At 41.9% G+C, this 14780-nt stretch overlaps 1 protein-coding gene across 1 annotated transcript in view; it reads right to left on the reverse strand.

Annotated features, from left to right (window-relative positions):
• Nucleotides 1-14780, reverse strand: part of LOC147684913 (uromodulin-like) — a 500763-nt gene that overhangs the window by 178880 nt on the left and 307103 nt on the right. Inside the window, exon 11 of the mRNA XM_086940796.1 lies at nt 8257-8364. Within this exon, the coding sequence (XP_086796922.1) occupies nt 8257-8364 (108 nt within the window). The remainder of the gene's footprint in view (nt 1-8256; nt 8365-14780) is intronic.

A 14780-nucleotide genomic window follows, 5' to 3' on the forward strand; every position in this document is an offset into this window, starting at 1 on the left:
GTCATGTGTAGGGTGTATAACTTTCTGCTCCAGTGCTACGTTGGCCATTGCCTCTATTTGTGATAATGTATTATGGTCTTCTAGGTTTTCAAGATGATAATTAAAATCACCTAGTATGCAATAGTCCTCGGAATCAGTGCTGGCTTCTAATATTGGGTTTATAATTTCTTCAAATTTGCATTTGTTTATCGTGTAGGGTCTATATAGTAATGTTCCGTTGAAGGTGTAATTATCGATTAGGGTGATGTGGAAGGAAAGCAGCTCGCAGTCTGAGCTGCTGCCTTCTGGGGAGCCTTTGACATCCAAAGAGTTGTTCGCTATGATTGCTAGGCCGCCACCCCGTTTGGTTGGTCTGTCATTTTTTTATGATAGAGAAACCTTGGGGTATAGCAAAGGCCAGATCAGGATCTGAGGTGCTATTTGCCCAAGTTTCTGTGACAAAAGCCATGTCCACTACATGGGCAGACAGTAGTTCCGCGAATTCGACATTATGTTTTATCAGAGAGCGGGTGTTAATGGGTAATCCTGTAAACGTTTTAGGAACCGATATATGTTCATGAAAGACATGTTCAGTTTTGGAGCAGGCCCTCGTCTTCGTGAACAGAAACTTGATATTACAATGAGGGCATGACTTAGACTCTTCTAAAGGATAAATCTGATGGCATGGGGATATGAGATTAGGTTTGTTGAAACTCCGAAGAGAGATGTTAGTATATGTCAGTCTTTTCTCTGTTTTTGAGGCCCTGGGCCCGGTCAAGGCGCGGACGGGCGCAGGCGGGCTTGCCTTTGGCGCGTCCGCAGCGCGTCTGCTGCTGAATTCTGCTGAATTATGCTTTTTACGCGGATGACACGCTCCTAATCTCTAAAACCCCAATGGGACTACAGAAACTCTTGGACAATTTCCAATCATTTTGCATTGATCGGGGCCTGGTAATAAACACCAATAAAACAAAATACCTGGTCCTCAATCCCCCTAAACAGCAAGTGCGTCCCCCTATCTTAAACACCGAGCCCTTAGAAAGGGTAAAAGTATTTGATTACCTAGGGATACGCCTTTCAGACAAAATGGATTGGACTCCCCATCTAGACAAGATGCTGCTGAGCCATAAAAGGATCACAGGCGCCCTATTGAGGGAGCAACGTTCCAGTTCGTTCAAACCAATAGGAACAGTCCTTGAGATCTACGCTGCCAAAGGTGTCAGCTCTGCCCTTTATGGAGCTGAACTTTGGGGCTCTGCATCTACCGAAGCTCTACAAAGATCCGAGAATAATTTCTGTAGACAAATAATGTCCCTCCCTCAAAGCACCCCACTTTTACCTTTATTCATGGACCTTGGCTGCACCCAGATTGGCGAAATTGCGAAATTTCGCCCTCTCTTACTATGGGCCCGTATTTGGCGGGTAGAGGAACTTAGTGGCTATGCCAGAGGTCTTGAAGAAATAATGGCATCACCACACTGGGCCAGAATCAAATGGCTAAAAGATATGAAAACTTTATTGTCCAACTTGGGCCTACTCGATTCCTGGTCAAGCAGAACCTCACCTCCAAAACAAATACTCAAAAAGCTCTATCGGGATTGGATTTGCTCCCAAAGACATTCCAGCACGTCCATTGGCAGGCTTACAGAGGATTTTTTGATGTTTAAAGACTGTCCCAGGCGAGAACCCTACCTTGACATAATCGGGAAACCTTTTGCCCGGTCCTTGTATTTTAGATTTAGAACGGGTACTTTGCCACTGAATACCTTTACAAAAACATGGAAATCCTGTACAGGCAAATCTGATTTGTGTCCATCATGTTTAGCTCACCCAGAGACATTAGCCCATTTCTTATTTGTCTGCAAGGAATATGCTAACCCGAGAAGGGTGTGGTTGAAGAATCTATGCCGCCAGCTGGGAACCAGGAGGCATGATGAGGCAATCAGGATACTTGTTTCGGACAGCTATGTACCCTATGTGTGTGCCCTAGCCAAATTTTTATCTTGGGCCTGGGCCATTCGAGCCAGAAAGCTTAAACACTTTGTTTAATTTCTTTTTAAAGAATATTTACTCTAGTAATGTTATATTTCTTGTTATCAACTGGATATGTGTTACCAATTTTATTGACTTGCTTTTATGATAATGAAAATTTTATCGAAATAAAGCTTTTGACTGACTGGCTTTTATGGAAATGCAGCAGGGAGTTGGCGCGCAGGCAAAAGGCTGCCCCCTCTGACCCGGAAGTCAGCTGGAGTGCTTCTGGTTCAATCTGCCCTCCACAACAAACAGCACCAGCCGCAGTGGAACAGGGCTTAGTGTGAAGGCTGAGCACTGGCTATTCAGCTGTAAGTGGGCCTGTGCTCATCTCTGCCTCCCCATCATGCCAGCAGATGGCCCATTGAGGCACACCTAATTCCTCTATTGTCTGACTGTCTGGGACGGAGTCACAAAGTCTAACTGTCAGCTACACCTAGTCAAGTGACTCAAGTCAGGCTGCAGGCACAAAGGGCAGGAAAATGCCAACTTTATATGTATACAAAAGTGATGGCTGAAGTGCTTGAATTAATCTCAGCCACTGGTAATTACTCGGTCTGCATCCTAGTCCATAGTCATTTTGCACACCATGCCACCTCACTTTGGACCAAGCCACAAGCAAATCAGTCTTGACCCTGCTCCAATAGGAAAAGTCCAGCCAGAACTGCCAAGCCAGGTCCTACCTGAACACGAACACAAGCAATCCAAGACCGGTTTCACTTTTGTTATGGGATCATCAGTCGTATACAGCTTGGTTCCAGTGACAAAGTGTGCACAGGACACATGTCTGGGCATACCCGTCCCACTTAGGGCACCATAGGAAAGTATTCAAAAGTGTTGAATGAAATGCTTGATTGAACTCAGCCACTGTTATCCTGGTTGATGAGTGGTGATACCCTGAAACCGGTCATAAGATGCTTATTTCTGGTCCGGGAGGACCTGGCCTGGCAGTTCAGAGTCAAGACTGATTTGCATATGACTTGATCCAAACTGGAATGGGGTGGTGATGAGCAAAACAATGAAGTTAAGCACAGATCTCTGTACTGGGGGTGAATGTTTGACAGTGTTCACTATTCCCTCCATCAATTGTTCTTTCTGCAACTTTCTAAAAGTGGCATTTTCAAAATTGTAATAAAAAAGTCTGACTTTACCACGAAAGAGGTTTTATCAATTCAATTTTATAGGTACCAAGGAGGACATATATACCTATTCCAAATATTGAATTACAGCTTATTAAATGAAATAAGGAATCCCCAATGTCATCCTTTGGGACGGGTAGGTATCACAGGAGTGAAACATTTATTTAGGAGGTTTTCCATACCAGGATATGTAAAACTTAAAAGTAAATGTCTAATCTTTTAATTAAAAAATGGAAAAATCTTACTGCGAGTAAGAACAAACTGGTAGTACTCTTAAGCATAGAATGTGCACAATGTATTCCCAATGTATTTCAAAAGGAAGGTAAATCTTTACTCCAAGATGCTTGTCGTTTTCAACAATTTATTTGTTTAGATATCATATTGACTTCATATGATTGAACAGTCACGACGTAGTTTTTAGGCATCAATCATACATATACATCATGTATACGGTCCACATAGGTTTTAAATTCCCCAATGCATTTCGCACAACAGTGCGCTTCCTCAGGGGGTCTGTAATGTGAAAAGAAATAGGACTACTAAGTAATGGTAGAACACGAGGGGCACGGAATACAAGATAAGGAGAGATGTAGCTGATAAAGAGCATGCTTTTCACCCTGATGTGACTCAGAATATTACAGGTGCAAAAACAGAGTGTTAAATGCGTTAAATAAAGTGAATACTAGAACAACTAAAAGTGTCCTGACAGAACGGTGACTTTAGAAAGTGCCAAAAACTGTGAGTACCTAAAAGTAAAGGAAAGAAACCACATAACGTGCCCAGTGTATACTCATGAAAATAAATAAGTGCACACGAGCAAACACTAAAACATTCTATAGAACCCAACCTCACGCTAGATGCAAGAAATGCGCCGTGTTAACAGGTGAAAAAACGGGTCTTACCGCGTTATCGAAGCAATAGGAAAGTTAACCGGCAGAGCGCCGTGTGTAGGCGAAAGCCAGGCTTCGCTCACAGGAGGAACCCGGAAGACGCCACGCATGCTCGTGCGAGTGTCTAAAAAGGTTGGAAATAGTGAACATAAAGAGCGGACACAAAAACGGGTGAAACGGAAGAACGGAAAGACATGTAGGTAAACTACATGAATATCGAGACATAAAAGTCGAATGGTGGTGAAAGAGTAAGAAATAAAGGAAGAAATTTAGATGAAAAGTAAACAAGGCTTACAGTGTCCTAAAGTAAAACACAAGATGTGTGATTATTACAAAAGATAAAAAGACATCCCGAAGGGATGAGATAGAAAATGTTAAAGGAAAAAAATTAAGGAAAAAGAATAGTGCAAATAGTAGAGAGAGGCATGTACAGAAATCTATGCATACTAGAATAATGGTATACATAAATAGCAACTATGTCACAGCTTAATGAAGAGACCAATCAGTATCAGATCATAAATACAAACGGTCAAATAACTCAATAGTAAATAATACATGATCATAAATGACAGCTGAATTCCAGGCGGTCATTCAGTCCTTTCGGTTGGACCGCCCTAAGGCGGTAAATCCAGTATAATTCGCGTTGCAAAAGATTTTTGTTATTGTCCTGATGTGGTAGTTTGTTGACAGTTTCCAGAATTAAAAATCTTATTTGACTAGGATTGTGTGAATGTTGGTTGAAATGAGCAGCAATACAGGATTTGAGATTTTTAGTGCGGATGTTACTGCGGTGTTCATTTAACCTGATTTTGATTTTGCGTTCCGTTTTGCCAACGTATGGAAGACCACACGGGCATTTGATCATGTAAATCACGTTGGTAGTGTCACATGTTGCATTCACACGGAGGTTGATAATGGTGCCTTGAGTAGGGTGAGTCATAGTGGATCCAGGAATTATACTGTTGCAGTGACTGCAATTGTGACATGGAATGGTGCCTTTGTAGATGGTCTGACTGGTAATTGACGGTTGTTTGATGAGCTGTTGTATGGTTTTTGTACGTTTGTATGCAAAAATCGGTGGTTTTCCAAAAATTTGATTGAAATCAGTTTCTGATTGTAAGAGTGGCCAGTGTTTGCGAATAACCTCTTTGATTTGACGAGCATGAGTGGAGTATTTGGATGTGAACACAGACCGTGTATCTTGTTGTTGAACCTTGGCTTTGGGTTTGAGTAATTCATCTCGAGTCTTGAGCTTGACCCTCTCTTTAGCACACTCTGTTGTGTTTTTAGGGTATCCACGCTGGTGGAATTTTTCCAGTATTTTGGAGCTGTTGGTACTAAATGCCTCCTCTGTAGATGCAATACGTTTGGCTCTCAATAGCTGGGAGTACGGTAAGTGTCGTTTTAGGCTAGGTTGATGAAAGCTCTTGTGGTGAAGATAATTGTTGCGATCCGTGGCTTTGGTGTGAACAGAGGTTCTGAATTTAGTATCATGGAATTGAACAAGTACATCCAGAAATGGGATTTCAGTCTTGTTGAGAGTATGAGTAAATTGGATCCGTTCATTCACAGTGTTGAGATGATTGATTGCAACTGTAAATTGAGATTCCGTACCTTTCCAAACAAGGAAGATATCGTCAATGTATCTATAGTACGCACATATGAACGGTTGCCACAGTGCGTTCTGGAGTATATGCTGAAGTTCGAAGGTGTACATAAACAGATTGGCATATGCCGGGGCAGCACAGTTGCCCATTGCTACTCCAGACAGTTGTAGGTAGTAATGATGATCAGGAGTCTTAAAATAACTGTGTTGTAAGATGAATTGCATAAGTTCCAGTATGAACACCTGTAGTTCCAGTGGTTTGTCGGTTTGTACTAAAGCTCTCTCTAGTGCTTCTAATCCCAAATTGTGTGGGATTGAGGTGTACAAAGCGTTAACATCTATAGTACATAAGATAATGGATTGGTCATTAGGAATCACAATTTGCTCCAATTTGTTGAGGAAGTCTGTGGTGTCTTGAATATATGTTGTCATGCCTTTGACACTAGCTTGTAGATGTTTATCAATGTAAGCCCCCGTGGGAGCGTGTATTGAGTTGGTAGTGCTTACAATTGGTCTAAAAGGCGGTTGTCTTACATTCTTGTGAATTTTAGGTGCAAGGTAGATGTATGGTACCTGTGGATAGTCCTTAATGAGGTATCTTTTGTCTCTGTCGGAAATTGTGTTAGCAGATACTGCTTTGTTGATTATCTTGAAAAGTATCTCTTTGAATGCCAAGGTAGGATCAGAATTCAATAACATGTATAGGTCAGTGTTGTGTAGATGACTTTTGAGGCTTTCTGAATAGAACGTTGACTCCATGACGACAATTGCGCCGCCCTTGTCCGCTTTGCATATGGTCAAAGTTTGGTTGTTGGCAAGTTGTTGTATGGCTTGTTTTTCAGAAATCGTCAGATTACTCCGGTAACTCTTTTGAGTGTCAAACATAGAATGTAGGTCTTGTTGTACTGCTTTTTCAAAAACATCCAAAACCTTGTGGCTGGTGGGGGCCATGAAATTGCTATGGGGACGTAGTCCCATGAGAGTGTCTTTATCTTGGGTATTCGATGGCACACAAATGTTCTCAAAGAAATGTCTTTTTTACAAAGGAGTGCAGCGGTTTTCCTCATATTTTCATAATCTTTTAATTACACATTACCCTGCCATAAATGCTACCTAGGGCCTACTTTAGGATTATGTGTAGGTACTGAAAGAGGAATTTGAGAGTTGGTAAGGGTGTTTACATTCAAACAGATAGGGCTTTGGGGAAAACCAAATACCCCTTGAAGGGTGGAGAGATCCTTCCAACATGGAAGGAGAGGGGATCAACACTCCCATCGCCATAACTTAAATACGCAAAGTGGGTATCCACTCACTGAAATTTAGAAGGCTTGAGAGAGAAAGGGAAACAGTAAGTATCTGAGATATTACCACGTAAAATAGTATAACCCTCACCCACTCTAATGATGGCATGCTTCATCTTCATATTCACCCGGACTCCTAAAGGTCAGGGTGGGCTCGACTGTAGTCCAGGGAGCACTTAAAAGACAGATTGTCTTACTTTTCAGGTTTTATTTAGCATTATTTAGCATTAAGATAAAACTCCCTGGTTCACCCCAGGTATTCCTTTATTTGTGAGGTCAATGGGGCTATTCAAAACAAAAAAGGAGAGGGGCAATCAGGATGTTGTGGTCTATTGACCTATTGACCTTAAGCTCCATGTGTCAACATGTTTCTGCCCTACTCTATTGGCCTGTGTGGGTCTGGGGCATTCGTCAGGGCATTTTCAGAACTGTGACTCAAATCCAACGTTACCATTAAAGAGATTTTTAAAGTACAATTAATTAGCCAAGAAACTCGAAATTCCTATTTGCTCCCAATTGAAAGTTATCACTTAATAAATGTAATGAGGTAACACCACGTTATCCTATGGGAGAGGCAGGTCTTGCAGTATTGAAAAACGAACTTAAGAGTTTTTTACTACTAGGACATGTAAAAGTTAAAAGTACATGTCTAAAGTTTTAAATACACTGCACCCTGCCCTATGGGCAGTTTACCCCCTCCCCCCCCCCTCCCCGGGGGGAGTTATGTTATTTAAAAAAGAAGGTCTAGGCCTGGCAAAAGGTTTATTTTACCGGGTTGCACATACATGCTTTAATGGCAGGCCTGAAACATGTTTAAAGGGCTACTTAGGTAGGTGGCACTATCAATGCTGCAGGTCCACTTGTATCATTTAATTTACAGGCCCTGGACATAGGCAGTACCACTTTACTAGATACTTCCAAGTAAATTAAATGTGTCAATTGGGTGTAAGCCAAACACTTTATCACTGGTTAGAGTGGTAACATGCACACAGTCCTAAGTCCAGCAAATTAAATGTCTGCCAAAACTGGAGGATTGAAGGCAAATAAGTTAGTAGAAAGACCCCGCCAATGATGTCAGTTCCAACACTGCCCAGAGCGGCCACTTGAGGGAACAACAAATATGACCACCCTGCACATCTTCAAATACCATTCAATTCCCTCCTATGAGCTATTTGGTTAAAAGGGATCGACAATTATTATTACAGAAATAACCTATCTGTCTCTGAATATAAAACCGTACAGCAAAAAGTGTAATTGTGATGGATTTAATGATATCTGCTCTATGCAATAGTTGCTTGCATACGTACCACTACTGTATAATTCGTTCCTGCAATGGCAGCCTTCAACACCATTGATGATCCTGCATTCTTCTTCTTCAGTACAGTCAGAGCATCCAGGTGAAAGATAATTCGGATCTGTATTAGAAAAAATATAACTTTTTAAAATGTTTATGGTAACTTTTTTTAAATCTGTTTAGATCATACTTTCATTGGTAAAACATAATACATAATTTCTAACCAACATTCTTCTGACATTTGCAGGGCATGTTTGAAAATTGATTTATTATCCTGACCAGCAGCCTCCACCTGCTTTTTGAAAAGACCATGATTTCATCTTGATATGCAAAAGAGCCTAACGGAAAGAATTATTTTTGCAAGGTTTATGTATATGAAACAATATACATTCACATAGAGGTATGGCTCTATGCCTTTGATAATAACAGTACCTCACTTTGTGCAAAGTAACAAACCCAACATCCGAGCACAGAAAACTGATGTTATAATAGGGACTTGCACTGTCCCTTCTGGAAGACAAAAAATGAGTTGTGCTGGATGTACTCTCTTTGGAGGCAATTCTCTTTTTCTATGGAGATGATCTCGAGCTAATTAAGCAAATGCTTCAACTGTCATTACAATGCTGTTGCAAAGACTCAACTCGCACCTACACTTATTCTTCAACCTAAGCATTCTGCTGTAGGTAGGAGTCTCATTGCCCAACCTGGTATTCCAGTAAATACATCAATGAGGTGCCAAACAGTAAACATCTAAAGAAGTAGCCAGGGCTGCAACTCAAAGCGTGTGAGATAACACCACAGCCTTTGTGGTGAGCCAATAGAATGTGGCCTTCTTGCAAAGGTTAAGGAAATTCCACAGAAAATCTTTAAATGACCTTCCAAAGTGCTGTGCACAGCAAATGCATGTAATATGGTATGCAGAATATTACTGTACAGGGCATATCATAAAGATTGTTTTATGTATGTTCCAGATTTCACATATAGTAACCTAATACATCGTGAAGTTCAGGAATGTCCCTGATGTCTCATTTGCTCATTTATAATATCATGTCAGTCAGTATTTCTGCACTGTGACCCTAGGCTATAGACCACTACAATCACTGTCAAGAGGACTCAGTCAGCAGGTATTCACTTCAATAACAGAAAACCTTTAGTCCGAGGCCTTTCAGTTAGAGAGCACATTCCACTGCTAAATGTTTAATGACAAGAGGTTACTCCTTAGTCCTCTACCCATCGGACCTTTATTTGAAACGGAAAAATAATGAAAGACCATTGTGTAAGTTACAACAGCTCTTTGGTAAACATCAATACGCTAGGTTCTGTAAAAAAAAACTGACAGCTTTTTTAACAGATTTATGAGATTGTTTCAAAATATTTCTTTATGCTTTCCTTTAAATACATTTCCTGCCCACTTGTGCTTGTGACATGAACAAAAGACACACTGACATTTAAAGCAAACACATCATGCCCTGCTAACATAGTGCTTCACTTATGACATGTTCTTTGATGAGAATGTGGGTTGAGGATTTGCGGAGGAATGAGAGCAGTACCTATGGGTGACCCATACAGCATATAGCTAAATGGGTAAGCAAAAGTGGGAGAGCTGGGAGTGGTAACTGCCCGAAGCCAATGATGGGAGCCCAAGTTATAGTTAGTTGACTAAACAATAATCTTCAATGACGAAGTGTTGGCAGCCATCTTGGGACCTGGCTTGAAGCCGAATCCCACATAAAAATTAAAGAAATAATGGAAAGGGGGCATGGTGGGAATACCTTGACACCCCAGATATAATGGTGGTGTCCCAGAGGGATTTTTAAATTTTAAATTTATTTTTGGACCTGCAAATCCACTAAAAGATTTTTTTTAAAAGACGCTCAGGCTCCCACGCATCTTTTGCATTAAGCCCCTGGGTGGTGGGTTATCCAAATCCCGGGGGTAAGATTTATAATAATGTGGGCGTTGCCCATGTGGCACTGCCCACACCGCGGCGTCCGCCACCTCCCCAGGGTAACCAAGTAAACTGATGCAGTGGAGGCCCTATGGACTCCCCCGCAAGCCCAGGCACTGCCAAACCCCTGAACTTTTTAAAAAATGGAAGCAGGAGGCCGCACAGACCCCTCTGCAGCCCCACAGGCTGCCACCTGCCCGGGGCTTGAAACCTACATTTTGAGGGGGTGCATAGACCCCCACGCAGCACCAGGGCCACCACCTCCCCAGAGCTTTATTAAAAATAAATGTGGGGAGGGCCACTGTAGCATTTTTTGTGTTGGGTGAGGGTATTTAAATGCCCATTCTGGGTAGCCCCCAAACCTACGTAAATATAAAAAAAATTCCCGGGGGCCTAAAGGGCTTTCCGCCCCCCCTCCTGGGGGCAGATCAAGGGCTATTGCCCCCATCTGCCTCTGGGGAGGGTAGAACGTCCTATTCTTACTGGGGGGGGGGCTTTGGCATGCCCATTCTGGGCAGCCCCCACCCCTGGTGCACAAAAAGCAATCCCTTGCTTCTACGGTACTTTCTGCCTACCTGGGGGGGCAGATTGGGGGCTACTTCCCTTATCTGCCCCCCCCCCCCCCGGGAGCAGAAAGGCTGTAGAATCTTTTTATTTCTGGTGGAGGCATTTGTATGCCAATTATGGGCAGCCCCCACTCCTACGTATATATTGAAAAAAATGCCTGGGGCCTAGTGGGCAGAAAGTCTTATTCTTACTTTGGGGGGTAGGGTGGGGGCTTTGGCATGGCCATTCTGGGCAGCGCCACCTCTGGTGCATAAAACAAATCCCTGGTGTGCAGGATGCTTTCTGCCCCCCAGAGGGACAGATTGAGGGCTACTTACCCCATCTGCCCCCTCAGGGGGGTGCAGAAAGACTGTAGTATTTTTTTTATTTTGGGTGGGGGTATTTGCATGGCAAATCGGGACAGCCCCCACCCATACATATATATATAAAAAAATCCGGGGGACCAAGTGGGCTTTCTGCCCCCCCCCCCTTCGGGGGCAGATCAGGGGCTATTGCCCCCATCTGCCTCCTAAGGAGGCAGAATGTCTTATTTCTTCTTTCAGAGGGGTAAGGTGGGGGCTTTGGCATGCCCAATCTGGCAGCCCCCACCCCTGGCACATAAAAAAATCCCTAGCGCTAGGGTGCTTTCTGCACCCCCGGGGTGGCAGATTGGGGGTACTGCCCCCATCTGCCCCCTGTCTGGGAAAATTAAGTGGGGGAGCAAGGCACTTGCCCAAGGGGCCGCTCCAACCCTCCCTGGTGGCTAGTGGGTGGATCGTTGCTTGGAGATCGCCCTCCTGGGGTGATCCCCAAGCAGGGATCCACTAGGGAAGGGTACCATTGGAAAGGGGAGATCCTTCCCTTTCGAACAGCACCTCTCTCATCCATCGTTTTCGGTGCTCAGGGGGCCTAGATAGCCCCACAAGCACCAAAACTGAGAAACTGAAACAAAGTTTTGATCGTCATTGCAATGAAATACAAAAATATGCCTGGGGAGGTTGGGGAAGCTCTTCCCCAACTTACCAGGCAAAAAAGGGGACATTCTTCTGCTGTTTGCAGTAGAAGGATTTCCTGAGCATGTGCTAATGATGGAATGGTTCCGTCATGAGCACACTAGAACTTGTGCTAATGACGGAACCATTCCGTCATGAGCATGGAAGGAGTCAAATAACAACATAGTCTAATATAGTGTAAAGTGCATGTGCATAAGCAGCTTCTATGGATTGCTTTTTTGATTCCCTGAGAATTAGTGTAATGAGCAATTGTGCAGAAGATATTTTGCCTTATACACAGTTAATTTCAAGCAATCTCAAATCATCTCCTAAAGTACATGTGCATCAACAGTACTTTGTAGCATGGCTATTAAGCCTTTCCTTTTTAAATTCATGCAATGTCAAAGAAATAACTCCTATATGTTTTTTTTTACTAAACACACCCATTAACTTACACAAATCACAAACACACTCTGTAAAATAGTATTTACATCCTTTACATAAAGTCTTGGAAATCAACATAAATTCAGTATTCTAGCTGTTGCAGTTGGGAACATTACTAAAGGTGTACATGTAATTCTGCATCCAAGTTATGGCCCATAGGTATTTCTGTTCCCATTTGGATTATCAATCTTGACTCCATTCATCTTAGCAATAACTGTCTGCTTCCACTTCTTTCATTTTCTTTATATGAATAATCCCAAAGTACTGCACATTTGTGATGTCACCTTGATGCAGTCTTTTGCAATTGCATATGAATAGTCTCTGTTTTTCACTGCTCGAAGAGGTTGTAAAATTCTCAGTCTGCTTTATTTATAGTGCTGACTACATAATATTTTTTTTGCAGGGACATTTCAAAGCATACACTACAAAAGCTGCATTGCAAGTAGTGTTCTTTTATTTCTTTCAATTCTTCCATTATGCAGTGTCTAATCCGGGAAACATCCTTTACAACGCAACTTTTACCACGCAGTGCCTTTACGACGCAACTTTTATAACGCAAACCATTACAACGCATTGCGCTGGGGGGCGCTCTAGGATAGGGAATAAGTTTAATTTACTATCCAACACCTTCCCTAGTGTCCACGGGGACTGGAGTTGGAATAGTAAATTAAACTATTCACTATCCAGCACCCCAAAGTGCTATGTGTTGTAAAGGTTTTCGTTGTAAAAACCGTGTTGTAAAGGCATGCGTGGTAAAAGCCTGCGTTGTAATGTCATACATCCGTCTAATCCTTTTGGTTAACATCATGTTCACAGGTTTTGCATTTAAAACACTTTCAGAAACCTGGTTAACCGAGCCAATTTGTTTTTCTAGCTTTAAGTTAGGATGTCTCCTAGTGAAGCAACTTTCCTGTGAGTTATATTTGGATGATCCAACAGAACTTTATTGAATGTTTCATCGGATTGTAATATCCTCCAATTTCTTTGAATTATTTATTTTGTTTCCTTGTGTTTAATATTGTAATCCATAATGAATCGAATGTTCTCTTCTTCACTTCCCAGGGAGGCTTTCTTTGGCATTGGAAGTTCACTTCCTGGTTTCTTCAGTGTTTATTCCATGGCTTCTTGTAACACTGCCAGTAGGTATTCCCTTAAAAGGAGTCTGTTTTTCATTTAATTCATTTTGGTTCTAAAATCATCTTCCTTCAAACAGTTTGTTCTAGCGCTTAGCATTACCCCATAGGAGATACTCCATCTCTACTTTTTGGGATGTCCACTGTTGCCAGGGAGGATGCTGCTGCATTATGTTGTCTTCCTGCATTCTTTTGTGCAAATATGCATATTGTTCATGGAAGTATATAATGAAACTACATCAAGATACGAGTCCTTCCAAGGCATATTTTAAATTTTGTTTAAAAAGTCCTTGGAGTCCCGTCTATACTAGGATGGTAGGGCTATCACATATGGTGTTAAAAAAAGGATCTATGTACCTTGAGGTATTTTAAAACAGTAAATTCACCGAACTGACTATAGGACGTCCTGATGGATTGATAAGCCTTTTGTGTATTTTTGGTAGGAAATAAATAGTTGGAGTTGCAGGATGTACCCCCACATGCATCAAGCATTTTTGGAGTCGCAAACGGTGCGATTCCTTAAAATCGTCCGTTTGCGATTCCAAAAATGCTTTTTGGAATGCATCAAGCATTTTTAGAAATCGCAACATTTTTGAGATTTCTAAAAATGCGATTGCTTTTAAGAAATCGCAAATTTGCGATTTCTTAAAAGCAATGCATGATTACTTTTATAATTGCGAATTCGCAATTAGGGTGTCAAATTTACCGAGTGGTTGAACCACTCGGTAAATTTGCAAAAAGTGTTAAAAACGCTGCAAAAGCATTTTTTACACATTCATGTTACGGACACACATGTCCTTAGGACATGTGTGTGTGCAACATGATGCGAAAACAGCATTTCATGGGTGCAGGGGGGGGTCATTTGAACCCCCTCTCCACCCTTGAAATGCAATCAGGATTTGCGATTAGCAAAGTGCGAATTCGCAATTCCCCTTCATTCCTATGGGCATTTTAGCCCATAGGAATGAATGGGAATTGCGAATTCGCACTTTGCTAATCGCATAATATTTGAGAATCGGTAAAAATTGCGATTTTTACAGATTCTCAAATATTATGCGAAAATGTACATGCATCCCATTTTGCATTTCCTAATTTGCGATTCCCTAAAAATCGCAAATTAGGAAGTGCAAAATGAAACAATGATGCATGTGGGGGCTAGTGTTTTCAAATACTTATATTCCTCATCCTCAATCAATTCTTTTCTCCAACACGTTTCGGCTCCAAGTAAGCCTTGATCACAGGTGAGGCTGCTTGCCTGTAAGGTGACTACGTGCTGATTTGTTCATTTCAGGCTGTCACGTGACTCCCGTGGTTCAAAGGAATACATGTCCCAAAATGCACTTTAATTATAACAACTCATTGTCCACTGCAGTGTGTCTTCAAATAAAACATAATTATGTCCAAAACATTGTAGTTGACTGTTTATAAATTCATGGCAGTGCATTCATGAAGGAAATACCTTCAAAATGTAAGA

This window comes from Lissotriton vulgaris, chromosome 10 (assembly GCF_964263255.1).
Source record: "Lissotriton vulgaris chromosome 10, aLisVul1.2, whole genome shotgun sequence".
Lineage (NCBI taxonomy): Eukaryota > Metazoa > Chordata > Amphibia > Caudata > Salamandridae > Lissotriton > Lissotriton vulgaris.